This window comes from Corvus brachyrhynchos, unplaced genomic scaffold (assembly GCF_000691975.1).
Source record: "Corvus brachyrhynchos isolate BGI_N302 unplaced genomic scaffold, ASM69197v1 scaffold346, whole genome shotgun sequence".
Classification (NCBI taxonomy): domain Eukaryota; kingdom Metazoa; phylum Chordata; class Aves; order Passeriformes; family Corvidae; genus Corvus; species Corvus brachyrhynchos.
In genome coordinates, this window is record NW_008238644.1 from 4,382,817 (window position 1) to 4,402,710 (window position 19,894).

A 19,894-nucleotide genomic window follows, 5' to 3' on the forward strand; every position below is an offset into this window, starting at 1 on the left:
CTGAAGAGCCATTTCAGCCACTAAAAGCCGCGGTGGGCTTTTATCTGTGGCACAGCCCAAGAGCAGTGGAAGATGTAGGGTGACTGCCTTGGTTCCTGTGACACTTGGTCACCCCGTGCTCGCCTTTGGGACAGTCAGCTGAGCTGGGAGAGCACCAAAGTGTCCCTTCCTCTTCCACAGCTCTGTGCTGCAGAGCCAGGATGGGTTTTTCTGGCCAGCAGATCTTTCCAAGCGCATCCCCTCAGCTACCTGGAGTACTTCTTACTCTTCTCTTGCTCACAGTGAGACAATTCACACCTCTTGAGACCACAGCAGGTGACATCTCCAGGCTGGGGGAGCCTTGTGCCATGGGAAAAGCCACGCCCAAGGGCTGCACTGGGCAGTTCAATGGGTGATGCATAAAAAGGGGCTGCCCATGGCAGTGGCAAAGCTCTGGGTGAAACATCAGAAGCTGTCAGGCCAGGAGAGGAGGCCACCCAGGTCACAGATGTCACCTGGAGAAGGAAAATCCCACTCTCCTGGCCCCTGGGGAAGGATCTCAGCTTGGCAGAAAATTTTTGGAAGTGAGGGAGAGGGAAGGCTATGAGCTGAATTTTTCCTCTTATCCTCCTTTCACAGCAAAAATAGAACATTTATCACAAGTTCCCCTACATGTTTTTCTTCCCTATTGCACACTAGCTCCTTGCTAGTATTTGACGCTCCAGAAAAAAAGGAATTGATGAGTACTCAAGTTAATAATGTGTGCTTATTGTGTTGATGAATTGCTGGAGATGAATATATATGTAAAAGCTCTGCAAGATTCGCTCATCCATGCATCCTGAGTGAAAGCAATTATTTTGGTGAGCAAATGGGACTCTAGTTTTATGTTTTAATAAAGAGGTTCTGGGGTAAAAGGCAACTTTTGTCCCAGATATTATTGCAGATCAACTCTTGCTGAAATAATGGAAACACCAGCACAGGGGGCAATCTTTCCAAAGCGGGTATCTTAGAATTATTTTTCCTACTAAACTCTTGCAATTCTTGGTCACCACTGAATTTCATAAGACCTTCCCTGTCTTCAGACAGTGGAGAAAGGGCAGGACCACCTGAACAAATCCCATCCAAGAGCCTCAGAAACGAAGGGATGGAAAGTTATCATCCTATGGATAACATTTGGAAAGAGGGAGGCTTGTTTTTGTGTGTGTGCTTTGTTTCTTGTGATTCCTAACTCAGAGAAGAATTTACTGTGAATGTAATGATATTTTCAGGCCTGATTCACTCCATTTTTTCAATACTTGCCCTGTAAATTGTCCTGACTGCCCCTGAGTGTAAACCTTGGGCATTGTGCAAGTTTAGCCTGTCCCAACCTGGCCATCGTGTTCCTTTTGTTTTTTCCCCCACATGCTGGGCATGTCCAGCTGGATTCAATCCAGGAGTTCCATGCTGTGGTATCCTTTAAAGACAACAGTCTGTAAACAGTGATGAGGAAGTGTGACTAACCCATAAAAAAAATTTGAAAACAGGGAAGAAAAAAAGAGAAAACACCTTGTTGTTGTCACTTTGATAAAAATGACAAGTCCAGGTATTTCGTTGTTGTTACAAACACTTCCAAGACAGAGAAATGGATTTGATGTGAACAGAGCAGCTTGTGTTAACCCATTTGAATTAATTTGGCTCAGCTCATTTGCAGCTAAGGGGATTAGATGGCTCAGGATTGGGTAAGGTGTGAGAGTGTTTTCCCAGACAGGTCACTCCCCATAGTCCAGGCCAGGTCTGCAGTTGCTTTGGGGGAGAATATTTCTGGTGCACATCAGAGAGAGGCTCCTCCATGGGGAAAACATTTATTGCCAGAAAAGCCCCAGCACTGAAAAGCTGGGTCAGCACCTTCGTGCCCTGAGTGGGCAGGTGAGAAGTGAGACATTCCAGTGGGCAGCTCGGGAGGAACTTCCCCAGCTGCCAGGCAGGGAAAACTGCTGAATGACCTCACCTGTGGGCCATTGTAGCCATCCCACCTCAGGGGGTGGAGTGAGGGATTGCATTATAAAGAGTGTTTTTGAGGCTGTGATGAGTCCTGGGGGTTGGTCTGCTCTGAGCTGGGGAAGCTGCCTGGGGTGAGGGTGTTCTGGTACATGGTTAAATACCCTGCTTCCTTTTGCACCCAGGGGTTCTTCCACCTGTGGAGGGAGGTGGTGGCTGCATCCTGTGGGATGTGATGGGATGGGTGTCCCACATATAGCAGCACCACCCCTGCCCGTGGGGGTGGTTTGGCTGTGAAGAGGAGGGTGGTGCTGTGGTTTCCCAGGTATTCTGCTGCACTCCTACCTCCTGGCTCTGCAAGGAGCGTCATGGTGCTGGGGGAGGGATCCCAGCGCTTTGGATTCAGCCTTAATCCTGCTTAGAAACCGGTGTGCCTCTGTTGGCCTTGTAGCACCAGAACTGGTACAGAAATTGAATGTTTTGCATTGTAAAGAGTGTTTTTGAGGCTGTGATGAGTCCTGGGGGTTGGTCTGCTCTGAGCTGAGGGTGGGGAAGCTGCCTGTGGTGAGTGTGTTCTGGTACATGGTTAAATACCCTGCTTCCTTTTGCACCCAGGGGTTCAATACTTGCACCAAGTATTTTGTGTCTGTGTGCAATCCTTTCTGAAGATCTGCCCCCTTCCAAAGCAGGGTGGCAGGCAGTGAGCTGGGGAAGGAGGAGCAGCAGGGTGCCAAAGGCTTCCAAGCCTGCCCCAGCTGGAGGAGCAGAGGCTCTGGCAGAGCCCTGGCTGGCTCTAGCCAGGGGCAAACACGAGCTCTGAGGGGCTGAGTGAAAGCAAAAGGACTGGACTGTTCCTGAGTCCACCACAGCTTCCCAGGCAGGCAGAGCTGTGCCCCAGGGCTGCACTGGCAGAGCCCCTGGGGAGATGCAGTTGCCTGCCAGGATCCTGACAGAGGTAGGAGGGAAGTCTTCTCAGGTGGAGAGGTGTGGGGGTGGCTGATCAGCGTGGGCACAATGCTTCACGCTGCTGCTGGGGAGAAGAAGCCTGGCTTGTGTTGCTTTTCTGTCAGTCTACGACAGGCACTTGTTTGGCAAGCCCTGCTGTCCTCCTGCTACTACTCTTGGTGGAGGAGAGCTGGAGGGACCTGGGATGCTCAGTGCCTCTGCTTTCCTGGGGTTTGCTCAGTGTAAACACGGGGAAATGTGGCACTTCACAATGCCTGCCCTGCAGAGGGGGATGGAACAGGGGAAAACACCAAGTGTGTGCCCTGCAGAGCCTCGGAGCTGCTCTGTGTGGGTGTCCCTGGGAGGGCAGGGCAGGTGACCCTTCCTCCAGGAGGCTGGAGCACTGCCTTCATCTCCCAAGGATCTGGTCTGGATCCACCTTCTGCGATGTCCCTGCTCCAACAAAGAATCCAAGGGCAGTGACATCCCTGCAAAGCAAGCTGGCTGTTGTCTCAGCTGGGCACTGCCAGCTCTAAGGGATGGATGGGAGCTGGCACTCCCACCTCTCAGTGAAGTTGGTCTTAAAGGGTTGATTGCTTGGACCCACTGGTCAGTGCCAAGCTGATGATGGTCAGTTCTGGTGAGGTGATGGAGTTGTGTGGCTGTAAATGAGAGCTTGGGAACTTGTTTTCCTCTTGCTTTGCTTTAACCTTACCAAGTGTGCATCACCTGGGCAAGAGATCCACAAGCAGAAGCCCTTGCAAGACTGTCTTCATCACTGAGGATGAAACAGCTTTAAAATCCATCTCCTGAATGTTGACCTAGGCCTCTTCCAAGAACAGATGAGGTTCTGAGTAGCCAGTAACTTTTTTTTTATGCTGAAAGCCCTGTGTGTGTGTACAGGTGCTCTGCTGGACTGGGTCCACTGGCAGTCCAGATGCTGTCAGGCTTGGTGTCTACTCTCTTGTTCCATTTTTAAGCCTGTACATTTGAGACCTTGTTTTTATTCAGCTTGGCTAGCTGTCTACTGACATCTTTTAAAATCAACCTTGATTTAGCTTCCTCTGTAATCCTTCAATCCCTCTGGGACAACCTTTACACTGTTTTTGCAGCCAGCTGATTGTTCTCTCTCACTTCCAAATTTCCATGGGATATTTGCAAGATCCCACTCTAATACCTACTAATCCATTAAAAATACCCATGAGATAGATTAGGTAATCCACTGTGCCTCACAGGTTGTGTTCCTTAATTCTCTGCCTCCCCTGGAACAGTCACAGAACGGGTGCTACATCTGCCCTGGGAAAGCACTGTTCCTCCAGAAGGATCCCTCAGCACTGGCTCAGGAGCAGGCACAGTTTGCTCGAGAAAATGTTCTGTGACTGTTCAGGTCCATGGGGAGAGCTTCATGTGACAACAGGCTGGGACTGTGGCTGCTGTTATCCAGGTTAACCTGTGTGTTTGCACAGAGCATCCCAGGGAGCAGTGCTGGCAGGAACAGAGGTCAGCTCTGCCTGCTCTGCAAGTGCTGTGGCTCCTGGCTCCTCGCTGAACAGGAGCCTCATTGCTTGCTTGCACCATGTTCACGTTTGGATCTTCCAAAAGTCTGCTCAAGAGCTGTGCTCTGCTTGTACCCTCCCTTAGATGTTCCATCCTGCCTGTGTCCTGTCCATGATACCACCATCCTGGTGAGAGCTTGCTCCCACTTGGCGTTTTCCTTGGGAAGTCCCAAGTATTGCCCTTTCTTAAATGAAGATTGCAAGTTCAGTCGTCTGACTGGATGAGGTGACAATGCCAGGATGCCAGGAGAGGAGAATGGCACAGGCTGGAAATCCTCATTATCCTCCTTGCACAAGGTGGTGCTGTGCCTGGTGTGGTGTAGATGGGTGGAAACCATACCAGGGTTAGGCAAAATCTCTTTCTGTGCATGGACTCAGTGGTGTAGAAAGAGGCAGGCACTGCCTAAAGGAGTGTGGGATAATGTTGGAAACCTGTCATACCCAAGAAACCGTTTTCTGCCAGACCTACTTGGAGAGCAGCTGCAATCTCCATGGGAACTAGTGGTGGTAGATATCCTTCCTGCCCCTGCAGAACCATGAATCCTTGGGGAAGGAGCAGGCATTGGCATCCCCAGATACCCTGGAGGCCAGAGGCCCATCTTTTAGCTCCACAACCCCACTGAGAGATTCCTCAGCAGTGGCAAGTCCCTCATAAACCCTGTTTTCCCCCCCTCCCCCCCAGACAAATGCCAGATTTGCTGACTTGCCTTGAGACCATCTCTCCTTTTGGTGATGCATAACAGTGCCCAGAAGTGTAAAGCCATGGTGTGCTTTGCCCTTTTAAATCCAAGGGATTCCATGGGGTGACCTGCTGGGAGCAGAGAGAGAGCTTCAATATCAGCCTCTGAACATGTTTGATGTTTCTGGCTGTTGTGCTGAGCCTGGCAAAAGAAATGCACAACATTGGCTGTGGGTGGGGGAGGCATTGTGGAAATAGGAGTAAAAAAAAAAAACCAAAACCATGTGGGAAAAGGATTGGAAAGTGTTAAATGGATGTTTAAACCTAGATTTTATGGGAAAAGTTTAAGTAGGTTCTTAAGGGACCCTGCTGAAAAAAAAGAGATGTCACTGCAAATCAGAGATGCTGGATGAAAGCTGTTCCCAGAACATTTTTGCTTTCATGATACATGGTCAACTTTTCTTGTTCCTCAAGCAATGTTAACACTAAACTGAGTTTGTGCTTGATGCTGTACATAAGTTAAAATAAAAGGAAAGGAACAGGGAAATCAGTGCTGGGAAACTTTTTTGTGATTTGGCTTGTGTAGCCTGCTGGGATGGCATCTTTTAGACATCCTCTCACTGCTGTAGCAGAGCCTGGATCCTGAGATCTGTAAGCACAGCTATTATGCAGACAGCAATTTGTGAGCTCCTCTTGCAATCTTCCTGTGTGCTGAAAAGCCAGGAGCATTTCCATTCTGCCTGCACTGGAGTGTAGTAAATTTGAATGTCCTGACAGCAGACTGGCCTCTGAGTTATCTTTTGGGTGGTTTCAAAAAAACCATGGCACAGGACTAATTAGTCCGTCAGCCAAAAATGATTCAAGGCTATCTGTTTTGGGAGGGCCAGAGGGAGATTTATGCAGAGGATGAATGTTTTCATCCAGACAGCAGCTTCTCAAGCCCAGCACTGGATGTGCCTCCTTCTGCACCTCCAATTACCTGGGAGCTCTTGGCTCCTCACTAACCACGTCTGTCAGGCCTTGTGTAACCAACTCGTGGCCGCACGTAGCCGTGACGTGGGCCCTGGCTCTGAGCTGTAAACACAAAGCCAGGCTGCCCCGAGGTTCAGTGCTGGCAACAAAGCAGAGGCAGCGGCCTGGGCGAGCCATCTTCCACAGAAGGAGCGGGTAGATGCTGAACACTTTGGCCTTGTTCAGGAGCCTGGAGTGGAGGCTGAAGGGAAAAGTCCTGGCAGTGGAATGACAGGCTGTGTGCTGGTTGTGCCTGTGGCGACACTGAGAGTGTCCCAGTGCTGATCCTGTTGGGTGGGGAGTCATTGAAAATGCAAGAGCAGTCTCATGGTCCTTTATCAGCAAACCTGGCCCTTTCCATGCCTGCCTTTATCACCCTGTGTGTGCAGAAACACTTCTACCAGACAGGGCAGGGCAACCTTGCCTGGGACTGGCTGTTTTGGGGCTGGACTTCAGCTTCAGGAGGGCTGGGATTGAGGAGTAGGGTTTTGCATAGATGGATTCTCATGCCTATGGGTATTTACCATTGCAGGGTAAGGCACAGACCTGTTCTATATGTAGGTTTAGTAACTGAAGCCTCTAATTTTCTCTGGTTGGCTTTGTTTACTCAGCAGAAGACCTAAAAGCAGCTTTCCTGCTGCTGCAGGGATCTCGGAGACTGGTGATGCCACAGGCAGGGTGCAAGCTGAGGAACGCTGAGGCTCATGCACAAAGCTGTCTTGAATAATTTCTCCTCTTGTCCAGAAGAGCCAGGGCTGTGCTCCCTCCTCCTGCACATGTGATGCACTCGAATGGCAGGAGCTCAGCTGCCCCTTTGCCATCTCTAACCTCCTACACAGAGTGAGCAGCTCCCAGGATGGCTGCAGCGGGTTTGGACATGTTTCAGGAGGATTCTGTATAGGGGAGGTTGCTTTTTCTTTTGTCCGTACGAGTGTGTCATTGCTTCAGTGGCTGGTTTGTGGATACCAGGCTTGAAAATAGAGATGTAGACAAATTGGAGAAGGGCCAGAGGAGAGCAGCACTAATTGTCAGAGCTCTAGAAAACATAACCTCTGAGGAGAGGTTGGAGAAATCAGGTGCATTTAATCTAGACAAGGCAGTATTGGTGGGGGAGGGAGGGGGATGTCATGCATTCTCAGAATATAAAAGCTGTTGTTAAGGAAGGATGATTGATTTATTCTTTCACTGTTGTGGAGGGGGGGAATGACGAGACTAAACTACATTTAAACTGCAGAGAAGATTTGGTTTGGGTATCTAGGAAAAGCTTTCCCTCTGTTCAGGGAAGCTGTGAAATTTCTGACACCCTGTTAATGCCTTTGTTCCTGTAGTTCAGACTAAAGGGTAACTTTAAGGCTGATCCCTGTCCCTCAGCAGCTGCAAACCTTGGCTCTGCCAGCAGTGCCAAGTCCACGTGGTCAGGAATGCAGGAACCAGGAACCTTGAAGCCCTGGCTGTAGTTTGTGAAAATGATGTGGCTTCAGTGGATCATAAATGGAGCTCTGTTCACCTGCCCACTGGTTTGGACTCTTTTTGGCTGTGTCTGTGTTGCAGTTGGAGATCTGAAGGCACAGGAACCCAAGCTTGCTCTAGTGGTAACTTTCTTGGGTAGAGTGAAGAGGGGAAAACTTGGCCCTTACCTCAGGGCAGTTGCCTGAGTAACCATCCCCCTGCTTCACTGAATTCTGTGCTATTGCCTTCAGTGAGCTCTGCAGGCTCAGAACCAGGCTGAGTTCTGGGAAAGATGTCCCAGTCCAGGCTGCCATCACCTCTGGCTGGAGTACAGGCACACACAGGCTCGGAAACCCAACCTTTCCTCTACACTTGCGCCATCTGAGTTATTTCTGTAGCAACGTGACTCCAGGTGCTGGGGTTTTATGCATTATGAAATAAAATGGGAAAGTAATAACTGGTTTCTGGGAAAATATTGCAGATTAGCACAACTTGTTCTCTAGCTTGACTGTGTTTATATTTGACAAGTATCACTTGCAGAAAAACTCTTTTTTATAACTCTTTTGTCTGCTTCCCTTCCAACTTCCTGAATGCATCATTCACAGGCGTCAAACTACTTTCAGAACAAAATGTTGGTGAACTCTCCAGTGGTGGTGAGAAACAGGGATGTGTGAGGGTGCCATTCACTGGTAAAAGTGGCAGAATTTCTCACACTCCCTCACTTGTGATCTTGCCTACAAATCTTTTCCAAGAAGCAGCTTTTTCTTTAAGGGGAGAAAGTCTAGTTCTTTGTACCCATTGGCAAGGCACAGCTAAAAGCACAGGCCTTTAATACCAGCTTTGCTTCTTTTGCCCTGTCTCGGATCCACAAACTCAGAGTTCTGTCTCTTCTGGACCAATTTACAGATGACATTATCCCATATTTGAAATACCCTACTTTTGCATCCCTCTTGCCTGGAGCTATTAACATTGGCAGAATTGATGTCCTTTGTTTATTTTTCTGTACTACTTAAAGTCTGCATGTTGGGCACCAGCTGGCCTGGTTTTCCATTGGGCTGCACCGAGAGTCAGGACATATTTTTGTGTTGTCTGCGTGCACGCTCCTGAACCCCTGTCCTGGGCAGACTGGGAGCCAGCCCTCACAGCAGGGCTGGAGAAGGTGAAATGGCTTCAAGATAAGAGCAGGTTAAAGGCAGGACTTGCCTGCCTTCATCTTTCATTTTCTGTAGGACAATCACACACGTAGGGTTGCACACCTCAGGGCTTGCAGGTGGGCGGTGGAGCCTCCCAAATTCCGTGAGAGATGGGGCGTGGAGGAGTTGGCAGTGCCAAGAGGAGCCCTGCTGACTCTGCAGGGAGCTGGGGGCAGCATGGCTGATCCCTCCACCCCAGAGCTGCTCCTGGAGCCGGGAGTGGGGAGGTCTGGAGCTCATCCATGGCTCTGACACTGAGTCACTGCATGACCTGGGGCGCTGGGATACCGTGGTGATGAACACAGCACAAATGTCTGGACGGATAGAATGGATTGGATGGGCTCTGGGTTTGACAAATATTCGTGTATCCCCACTGTCAGTGCTCCCCTGCTCTAAACCACCCAGCCTGCTGCTTTCAGTGGGGGTCAGAACTGTGCTGGGGAAGGAGGGGATGCACAGCCACAGTGACACCAGCACCGGTGGGGACAGGCTGGAAGCCAAGCAGGCAGTGGGGCACTCTTGGAGGCAGCAGCACTGCATGGCAGGAAGGCTCTGGAGTGGGAATCTGGCTTCTCCCAGGCTCTGCTGCAGTCCTGTGCATGGCCCTGGCTCTCCTCCTGTAACTAATTAGCCTGCAAGATCCTCAGGGCAGCGCCGGCTTCCTCCTCCTGCTACAGCTTCTATCACAAGGCCCTGATTTCAGGGGAAAAAAAGACAGACTATCAAAGTGAGACTTCCTTAAAAGCTTTGCTGTGCCTCTGTCAGCCTCTGGCGCAAAGGAGGCTGCAGGAGAATCATGTCTCCCTGGTGTGACTGTTGGTTATTTTCCCACCTGGCTCCCTTGTGAAGGATGAAGGTACAAGCACAGCAAAGACGTGTCTGGGAGTGTGTCTGTGGGGGGATCTTCAGAGGCTCCATGAGGTCTCCTGAGCACCCCTGCCTCGGGCACCCTGTCAGAGAGCCCGGGGTGCTGGAGCCTGCACTGCCTCTTTAAGGAGATTTGCATAGCAGGGCCTAATTACAGTTGTTGATTCTGATGTTTTCAGTGTTGTTCATATTCCATTAAAGGATAATGCCGCTTAATTTGCAGCGGAGGGTCTCGGTGAACAGCACACCCAATCACAAGGCGCCCCTAATGACACTACTTCCCTACTTCTAGTAACACATAATTAAAAAATCACTTCATTTCCAGTTGTGTGGTTCTCCCCTCTCCCCCAATCTCCTAATTACTTTCTAAGCCATTTCATGATTATCTGTAAATATTTCAGCACTTAGATCTGTTAATGAGTACAGGGAAGAGTTAATACCTTGAGTGGCACAACTGCTTGCCTTTCCCTTTCTAGTGATGCATTGCAAGGGGTTGATTTTCCACCTTGCCTGTGTGAGGAAAGGGGCTTTTCTTGGGGTGGGTTTGGGTTTGTGCTCTGCCTTTGGGGCTGTGGGCCTGAACAGGGGAGGGGTAACATGCAAAAAGCCCATCTCCAGCTACAGGAGGGTTTTTGCTGGGTTTGCCAGTGGATGTGTATCTTGCTGTAAATTGTTTTAGGTAGCCTAAGCTCCACTGAAAGGACGGTCCTGTTCTCTAATCTGAGCTCTGCTCTGAAAAGCCACTGTACAAATGCTGCTTTTTCCCTTCATAGATCTGTTTCCTGTACTTGTCTGGTGTCTTGGGTATTAAAACTCACTTGGCATTTTCAGACTGAGTGCTCAGAGCTGACAGAGTGCTGGGGGAGTGAGCTGGAGCATCTTTCCTGCCCGTGGCTTGCATGGGCTTGGGTGCTGTGTACTTTGTGTGGTCAATCAGGACCACCTCATGCAAGCCCACTGGGAGCCTGCTGATGCTCTCTGAAGGCATTATTTGGAATAACCAGAGATAATTGTGTTACTAGGGGGTAATTAACTTCCAGGAATTAAAAAAAAAAAATGAAGCTTAGGCTGCACTACTCCTTGGGGTGAGTCTGGGAGTCAGAGAAATCTCATCATTTGAGCACACTCAACTCCGTGATAGTCAGGGAATGTGGGGATGCTTAAAATCAAATCCGTGCACTTCTAGGCAATTCTTATATTGCAGACAAGAGAGGAGGCCTTGAATATGGTCCTAACCCAGCCTGTTTGTGTTTCAGGTAACCCTGTCACAGTGGGAATGAGCATCCACATCTCCAGCATTGACCAGATCTCTGAAGTCAACATGGTAAGTTTGGAAAGAAAGAGGGAAAAGAAAAAGAAAGAAAGAGGAAAAAAAGCCTGATAAACTGTCATTCCATTTTCTGGTTGAGATTTACTTCCAAGGCAATGGCTCCTTGGAGGCATCTGGATCTCTGCTGGCACCTCTGGAACCTGTGGCATCTCATCCAGAGTAGATTCTCACCCCTTCTGTGCTGGTTGCACAGCCACCTCCCCAAGTCAGTAAAGCTTATGCCTTAAAGGAGTAGATGTGAATTGTATTTTCTGGTTGATACAAAGGTGGCTTTATGGTCAGCCTATCCCTGCCAAGTTAAAAGCAGTGTGTTTTCCTTCGCTGGGGGTAATTCACCATCTCCTTGGACATCTGTGCTGGAAAGAGAGGCATCTAATGGAGATCTGGTTTTGGGTGGCATTGATAGACCGGAGCTTTTCATACCACTATGAACAACAACAAAAAAATTATCTGCTCGGGTAGCGATGGTTTGGGGTGAAATCTGTGAAATTTGTTGATTACTTTGCTCATGGTTTGGGTTCACATCCAGGACTGTCCCTCAGAAGCCCTCAGCACCCAGCAGAGGACATGGATTGTGTTGTCACTGCCTAAACTTGCCTTCCTCCCTCCTGTCCAGAGGCTTTTCCTCCGGACTCTTCTCCTTTCCCAGAGGCTGAGTGGAGTGGGAGGCTGGTGGGAACCTCCTGGCAGTTCCTATCCCGTTCCTCATTTCCTGACCCATGCAGGAGAATCCTGGGCCAGTTTAGAGCTCTTGCAGTTCAAGTCAATTAAAACCTTGGTCTCCCTCTGCTCCTGTCCCATTTCTCTGTCTCTGGCCTCTCCTGCCCTGTTTCCCTGGCCCACCAGCTCTTCTGCTGCTGCGTGCAGACCAGGTGACCCAACCTGACCAGTGGATTTCGTTTCCAAACTGCCTGAAAAGCCTGAATCCATGTTGGAATGGCCCAGGGGGAAGAGCCAGCCATGAACCTTCAGGTTCCTCTACGAAAGTTTCTTTTGCTGTCTCTCTGCTACCATCCCACCATCACCTGAACTCTCTGCGTGACCTCAGCCCAGTGACACTGGGCAGTGGATGTGGCCCTAGATTCGGGTGCAGAGCTGTCTCCATGGCACTGGGTAGCTGTGCTTGAGGTTAGGCTCAGCTTAGCAGGGCCAGATGGCTTAACCTAGTTCCATCTGTCTTGCCTGTCAGGCCATAACTCAACTTTGAGTCATCTCCTCCCCCGGTCTCAGCTTGGACCTGGATGTTCTGGGGTGCTGGACCAGATGTCACCCTCCTGCTAGAGCCAGCATGGACAGTTTGGGGTCTGGGCTTGTGGCTTAGGACCCCAGCTTGCACAAACAGAGCTGGGAGGAGGTAAAGGGGTTGGTTCCCAGCTTACCTGTCACAACTGCCCCTGTGAGCCTGAGCAGACCTGTCCCCAGCACAGGAAGGACTGGGACACATTGGAGCGAGTCCAGAGGAGGCACCAAGATGATCAGAGGGATGGAGCAGCTCTGCTGGGAGGAAAGGCGGAGAGAATTGGGGTTGTTCAGCCTGGAAAAGAGCCAGCTTAGGGCTGGCCTTCCAGTACCTGAAGGTGGAGAGAGACTTTTTACAAGGGCCTGGAGTGACAGGACAAGGGGGAATGGATTCAGACTAAGAGAGTAGGTTCAGATTGGATCTTAGGAAAAAATTCTTCCCTGTGAGGGTGGTGAGGCCCTGGCACAGGGTGCCCAGAGAAGCTGTGGCTGCCCCTGGATCCCTGGCATCATCCAAGGCCAGGCTGGATGGAACTCTGAGCAACCTGGGATAGTGGTGGAAGGCATCCCTGCTCATGAAACAGGATGACCTTTAAGGTCCTTTTCCACCCAAACCATTGTGTGGAGGCAGCTGAGCCCTGCAGAGGCTGATGCAGCATGAACCTCCTGCTGGAGATGTGTCCATGGGCTGAAGGGGCTGATCAAATTCTTTGTCCAGCAGGTGTGAGCAGCTGTGGCCAGGCACGCTGTGCCCCAGCCCAGTAGCCATTCTCCCAGCTGCACTTCCCAACCCTTGCCATGTAAATGTGGTGCTCTCCCCTCTCCAGTGAGCCCCTGCTTCTCTCTGCCACAGAACTGTGGGAGAAACAGCAACAATAATCCCTCTGCACAGAGATTTTCTGGCACAGACCTTCATCCCCGTGCTGCTCTGGATCCTGCAGAATTTGAGCAGCACTGTGATGGACACTGAGTGTTTTGATGGAGGTGGCAGGGCTGTGGTCAGGCTGGGCACCACTGTCCTGTGGATGTGAAGGAATGTCACTTCTGGGCTTTTGATTATCCCTCCTGGCTCTCTGTTTGACAGGAGTAATCTCCAGACTATCTTTCCTACATATATTGGGGCAGGGGGAGAGGGTGTGGAAAGGTTTGGGGATGGGAGATGAGGTGGCTGTAGGTGAGAATTCATCCAGGATCGAGATCTCTGAGCACCCATGGTGAGGCAGCTTCAAAAAGGGGTTAAAAATCAGAATCATCTTCAAGAACAAACATTCAGGAAGCAGAAGAGTTCTCATGTGATGTAAGTTTCCAGGCTGAAGGGATTTTATGTGCATCATTCTTCTGTGTGACAGATGCCCTGGGGAAAGGGCTGTGTTTTACCCCTGCTCTGGACATGGATACTGGCAAGAAAAACAAGGCATTTTTTTTGGCATCATGTGTGCTTGGGAAAGGAACTGTGCAATGAATAAATTAAAGGCACACAAGTGAAGCTGCGTTGTCATGGCGACCAAATAGCTTCTATTGTTCCACAAGGAGTGTTATTACTTACTGCCCCTTGTAGGATAATTAATTAATCCTCAGACGTCCTTTTGGGAACAATGGCCCTGGTGCTGGGATGGGGCAGGCTGAGGAGAGCCCCCGGCTCTCCCAGGCCTTTCCCTGGGACTCCTGGCGCCTGCTGGCTTCGTGGTGGTGGGGAACAAGTGCTGTCAGTGACCAGACATTGCATGCTTCCAAAAGTTGTTTTCCACAGGAGCCCGGCTGGTTGTGGTACTGTGGAGCGATCCTGCTCCATCCATGAGTGCTCCTTGCCCTCACTCCCGTGGGAACCGTGTTCCCAAAATGAAGATGTGGTGACATTTCAGTCCTGGAGGACGCAGGGCTCTCCAAAAAGGCAGCACAGTAATGTCTTTGTGCTGGGTGTTCCCAGACACTCCGACACACAGAATGCTTTGCAGCTGCCTGTAGAGGCCATGGGTGTTCTGATACCCAAGGCTGATGCACCTCCACCTCCCTGAGGGCCATGCCCAGCTCCTGTGCCACGGCAGAGTCATGCCAGGCTGCAGGGTGTTCACAGGTAACCATCTCCCAGTGATGAGAGACCAAAACTGCAGCCCTCATTTTAAAAAGTGTCACCTCCTGGTTCGTGGCAGCTGCTGCCTGTGTGTGGTCAGCCATATTTTCAAGCTCACTTTCTGGAGTGATGCTTTATTGCTGTGTGCTCCCCTTAGCATGGCTGAGCAATGCTGAGCTGCAGCCTCTGTTCTTGTCAGCGATTAGAGGGATTATTTGCTGAGCCAAGATCAATGACATCAATTGAAATGTCTGGGGAAGGAAGCCAGGGGCCAGGCCAAATAGGTGTTGGGGAGGGCACATCTGAGTGGCAGACCCTCTGGGAAGTGCTGATCCAGGAAGATGAAAGGCCTTGCTGGGGTCTTTTCATCTCCTGTACAAATTTGGGGATTTGGAGGGTGGCTGAGAGGAGGAATGTTTCCATACTGCTGTAGAGTAGCTCAGATGACCCATAAAGGACAGAAGGACAGTATCTCCTGGATAACCCACCCAGCCTTTGAGGTGACCTGGGATATGCCTTTTGGCTGCAGGTGGTTGAGTTGCAGTGAGCAGGGAACAACCTGCAGGTGTTTGTGGACTCTTGTTGGTGTGCAGGGGCACTGGGGCAGGGACATGGTCAGATCTCTTGGTGTGCTAGCAGGTTACTGAGGAGTCCAGCAGCATTTCTGAGCTGGGGAACAAAGAGCTCTGGCAGTGTGGAGCTCATGTCACGCTCAGCTGGGGCAGCCTGTGGGTGTCTGTGCTTGTGCTACGTGGCCTGAACGCTGCCCTGAGTCACTCACCTTAAGGGTCTGGTTCAGGCAAGTTGCCCTGGTGGTGCAATTATGATGGTGTCCAGTACCCACAGCTTCAGAAAGAGCTGCAAGTCTTCCCCCGCTCCTGGGTGTCCCTTCAGCAGCCAGCTGAGGACTGGCCTGTTTGGGGTGTGCTGTATATTCCTGCATGGTGGGACTAGAGAAGGACTAATCCTCCCAACGTTGCCTTTTCCGTCTCTAGGTGATCTCTGGGGACATATTTTTCTAGCACCAGGCAGTTCAGACTCCCTTGAAGTATTAATGAACTATTTCAATAAGGAAAACTACCAGAAGTTTTGTATGCATCTGAAATAAGAGGAGGTTACCCTTCATAACGCTTCAATTTTCCTGCCCCGTGATCTGTGCAGTCCTAAACCTGCTCCCTCCTGTGTCTGCACACCGTAGACAGCTCGAAGCATCCAGCCATTATAGTCATGATTTCTTTGTGGCTCCTATAATTTATTCATCCCAAGATGCTCTCCTACATCTGCAATAACATCATTTCAGTTTGTTATAGCACCAGCTTTAAAGTTTTATAAACCTGGTGACAAGTTGAAAAGTTACGAGAGGGTTGTTGCAGAGGGCTAGTGTAAGAAACAAGGCTTGCAGATAGAAATGTTTGCAGGAATGGGGCTGTGATGGGAAGGATGCCTGTGGGATTGCCAATCCCTTTTGCTGGGGGACAGCCTGCAGTGGGGATGGGTTAGGGGTTGGGGCAGAATGCTTGGCAGAGCTTTGCTTGATGCTTTGCTTCAGAGAATCCCAGAATGGTCTGGGTTGGAAGGGATTTAAAGCTCATCTCATTCCATAGGCAGGGACATCTTCCACTATCCCAGGTTGCTCCAAGCCCCATCCAACCTGGTCTTGGACACTTCCAGGGATCCAGGGGCAGCCACAGCTTCTCTGGGCAACCTCTTCCAGTGCATCATTGCTCCCCAGCCCTGTGCCACTGCTGCCAGGCTGTGCCTTGTTGGAGTGACTGCTCTGGCGCTGGCACGCTGCACTGGATCTCTCAGAGGTTATGGCAGGAAGCATCGTGGCTGTTATTTCCCAACTTCTTGAAGCTTGCTTGAAAAACAAGCTGTCTGGTTTGGCAGATTTCCCTGTTCCAGAGAGATGTAAAGCATGTCTCAAGGCAACCATGAGCTGCAAGGGTTTTTAATTGGCTTTTAACCCAAGATGAAGTGGACCAGGTTTTGTGTAAGGGTGTTCTTGACCAGGACAGTTCATCCTACAACCACTTATGCCATCGTCAGTGGGGCATCACTCATTGCATCAAATTTTCCATCTCTTGGGCATCCTTGGAATAGACTTTGTGGTGGAATCTGTCCTGAGCAGGCTTTGCAGTTCTGTTTTCACTGGAATATATGTATACCTGCAGTACTGGACAAACCCGACTTTGCAGCAATATGCCCTTGAAAAGGATTTTCCATTGGTGGAGATGTCTTGAGCTTTAAAAAAGACTTTTAAGAAGAAAATTCTACTACTATGCTGTGCCTTTTAGCACCATCTACTCTCTTCAAATGTATCAATGTTTCCCTTATTCTAAATTGAAAATGTTCTGTTTTGTTGCTGTCTCTTTTCAATGCAGAAATGACACACAGACACTTCTCAGTCAGCCTCTATGTCCTTGGGTATCCAAATGCTTTTAAAAAGCAAAGGTTAAAGCACTTAAATCCCACAGTTGGAGTTTTCTGGAGTTATGTGCTGTGAGATACAAGCGTGACATGACACACCAGTGCTGCAAACGTTTCTCTGTAGCCTTGGGTATCCCCAGCCCTGTGACACTGTGGTATCTAAGCTCTGTGTGTGTGTGTGTGTGTGTACACATTACATCTTGCTATTCAAGGCTGCTGAATATGTAGGACTGCCAAAATATGGGAAAAACTAGGAGGCAGCTTTGGTGCTGAGCTGCAGATGGTGCCCTGTCATGGTGCTGCAGGGGATATAGTCCTGATGGATTGCTGGAGGCTCCTGGGATGGAAGTGGTGTAGGTAACAGAAGGTGCTGTGAAGCCTTGGTGGTGGAGAAGGACTCAAGGGGGGTTCATGTTGGATACCAGGAAAAATTTCTTGACTGAATGAGTGGTTGAGGATTTGAACAGGCTGCCCGGGGAAGTGATAAAGTCACCATCCCTGGAAGTGCTCAAAAACTGAGCAGATGTGGCATTTTGTGGTACGGTTTGGTGGTATTTGGTCAAAGGTTGGGCTGGATGACCTTGGAGGTCTTTTCCAACCCTTAGGATTCTGCAAGACTTGATCTGCTCATGGTAAGGATGGTAGATCCCTAACCTGGGGTGAGATATCCCTACAGGCACGGGCAGGTGGGGGTTATGTGCTTTTTTTATACACAAGGGGCTTCTGTGTGCTGTGATTGAAACCAGGGTATTGCAACAGGCAGCTGGGATGAAAGGTTTCTTCAGGGCTGGCAAGTGCCTGTGCTTTCCTCTGCTGGTGGTGCCTCAGCACAGCTGGGGTCACGCAGCTCTTTTTGCCTCAGCTCCTGCTGCGTGGGGCTGCAGTGCACGGGATGCCTGGAAATCCAACAGTGCTGGTTCTGTACACGTGAACCAGCATTTTCCTGAAGGAGACAGTGACCAGAGAGCCAAAGGTCCATGTGCACATTGCCATTACTCCCACAGTCACCCTGGGGACCTGCTCGCTTTGCTTCTCCAGTAGGAAGCAGGGCACACATGACCACTTGGCTGGCTGAGGGAAAGCAGCAGCACACTGATGCTTTTTCCTGCTGCTAGAGGGATGTTTGGAGGAATAAAAGATGGCTGTGGCAGGGTGGAGAGCAACCTCCAAACCACTCTGGACTTGGCAGCTTTGAGATGCTCTTGTTTGCATGCAGGAGGGAGAACTGCCTGTTCTGTGGCTTGTCTGGAGAGAGGGCAAGAGTGGAAATCCACTGAGCTCTAGAGACACCTCTGCAAAGCTGATGTCAGGGACCCACCTCACCTGCCATCATTAGATTTGTGGTGAGGATTTTTTTTCATCCTTGCAGCAGCAATATCCTGGGAGTGCTGACGCTCAGGATGACTTTCACCAGCACTGATACTGCCTAGAAAGTCAAGGATCAGAGGTGGATACCTGCTCACACCACACGATGCCTTTCTTTAGCAGAATTCCCACCGCTTGTGCTGAAAGACCCCTTGGACTGAGGTAGTGTGTGAGGACAAGGAAAGCATCTGGCATCAGGGGTGCTCTGCAGGGTGGTGGTGGGGGGATTGGGTGCTCAGGCTTAAAGAAGGAGTGGTCCCCTATCTTCCTGAAAGACAGGGATGGTTCTCCCACAAGGGGTTGCATAAAATAGTCAAGAACAAAGTGAACTCGTGAAGGGGCCTGAAGTGCTCCCCATTCATTGCTTCTGAAATCAGTTGCACAGAGATTGTCCTGGCTTAAAAGCTAGAAAATAGGTCAGTGTGACTCATATGTCAATATTTACTGCATTTATGGCAACTTGTAGAAGGGAAAAATCTTGCCTGCCTTCCATAATACTTCACAAGTTATCCCATTCCCGTGACAGAGCTCTCCCCGTGCCCTTGGTCCTGGTACTGCTTCGACTGCAGTGACAGCCCAGTAAATTCGCTACTACTTAGAGTCCAGTTGCTAAGTAACAAGCCAAAGATCACCATGCAGTCTCTTCCAAATGCCGTGGCCAGCTGGAAGCTGGATCTGCACAAAGCCCCAGGAATTCCTTTGGAGACAGAGGTCTCAAGGACTCAGTGCCTGTGGAGCAGCAGTCCTGCCACCAGACAGCCTGAGGCTCTCCTCGTGTGAGGGCACAGCTCCATTGCTTCCTCAAAAAGGGTCCCCTGTTCTTGTGCTGGTGGGCTTTGATTTCTTCAACGTTAACGATGGCCCTGAATTGCGGGAGGTCTGTGTGGCTTTGTTCCTCATTGCTACATTGAATTAACAATTTTGTTGGCCAAATGGCATGATTCTGCCCAAAGTAGGAGGTGAACTGTGGGAACCTTGCTGGAGCAAGCTCTCCATTGAGGAAGGACTGAACTGCTGGACAAGGGAATGATTCTCTCTTGCCCCTGAATCTTCCTATTCTACTCTGCTTGTTTCTTCCTGGGGATCTTTCAGCCTTCACCTGATATCTTAATGGGAGAGTGTGCAGAAGGCTCTTTGTCTGCATAATGGGAAATTCTGGGTTATGGGAATGCTGTGGGGTGAGCTGGCCGATTCCCAGCCCAGACCTCGGGGTTTGCCGCACAAATAAAACCTGGTGGCACCGCTTGTTGTGAGCGATGCCCCACTGTGCATCTTTCCACGGTGCTGGTCTCCCTGAGGAGCAGCTCCACGAGTCCTCCAGTACAAGTTCAAGCCTCAGGAGGGCTGAGTCAATCCTGCCCCAGCGCTCAGAACCAGAGCTGGCATGTTTTGCTCACTAGGCAGTTTCCCAAACGGGGCCGTTTGGGTGCACTCCCAGAAAAGGCCAAGTTCACTGTGCACTTGGGAGGTGACTCCACCCCACGCCGGGAGAGGAGTCGTGTTGGGGAGGAGGAGAGGCTGTGGCTGGATGGTTTGCAGCGTGCTTTCAGCTGAACAGGGCTATGCATTGCAGTGCTCCATCTGTTCCTGTAGCAGCCGAGTTATCTTTAGCTCTGAACATGTCAGTGTTGTATGGTGCTGGTATGAACCACTTCAGCTTGCACCCCAGCATTCCTGTAGTAGTTAGAATCCCTACTGCAGAAAACTGCCTGGGATAACTACTTTTTTTTCCCCCCTGCCTGCTTAAATTTTTATTCATGTTTTTACATGGGCAAAACTCCCGCAGCATGCATATATATATAT

The 19,894-nt window shown here is 50.2% G+C and overlaps 1 protein-coding gene across 2 annotated transcripts in view; it reads left to right on the forward strand.

The window, feature by feature from the left end:
* Positions 1–19,894, forward strand: part of GABRQ (gamma-aminobutyric acid type A receptor theta subunit) — a 71,463-nt gene that overhangs the window by 15,395 nt on the left and 36,174 nt on the right. For both annotated transcript variants that reach the window (XM_008636207.2, XM_008636208.2), the window contains exon 3: positions 10,913–10,980. In XM_008636207.2, coding sequence (XP_008634429.1) covers positions 10,913–10,980 — 68 coding nt within the window. The remainder of the gene's footprint in view (positions 1–10,912; positions 10,981–19,894) is intronic.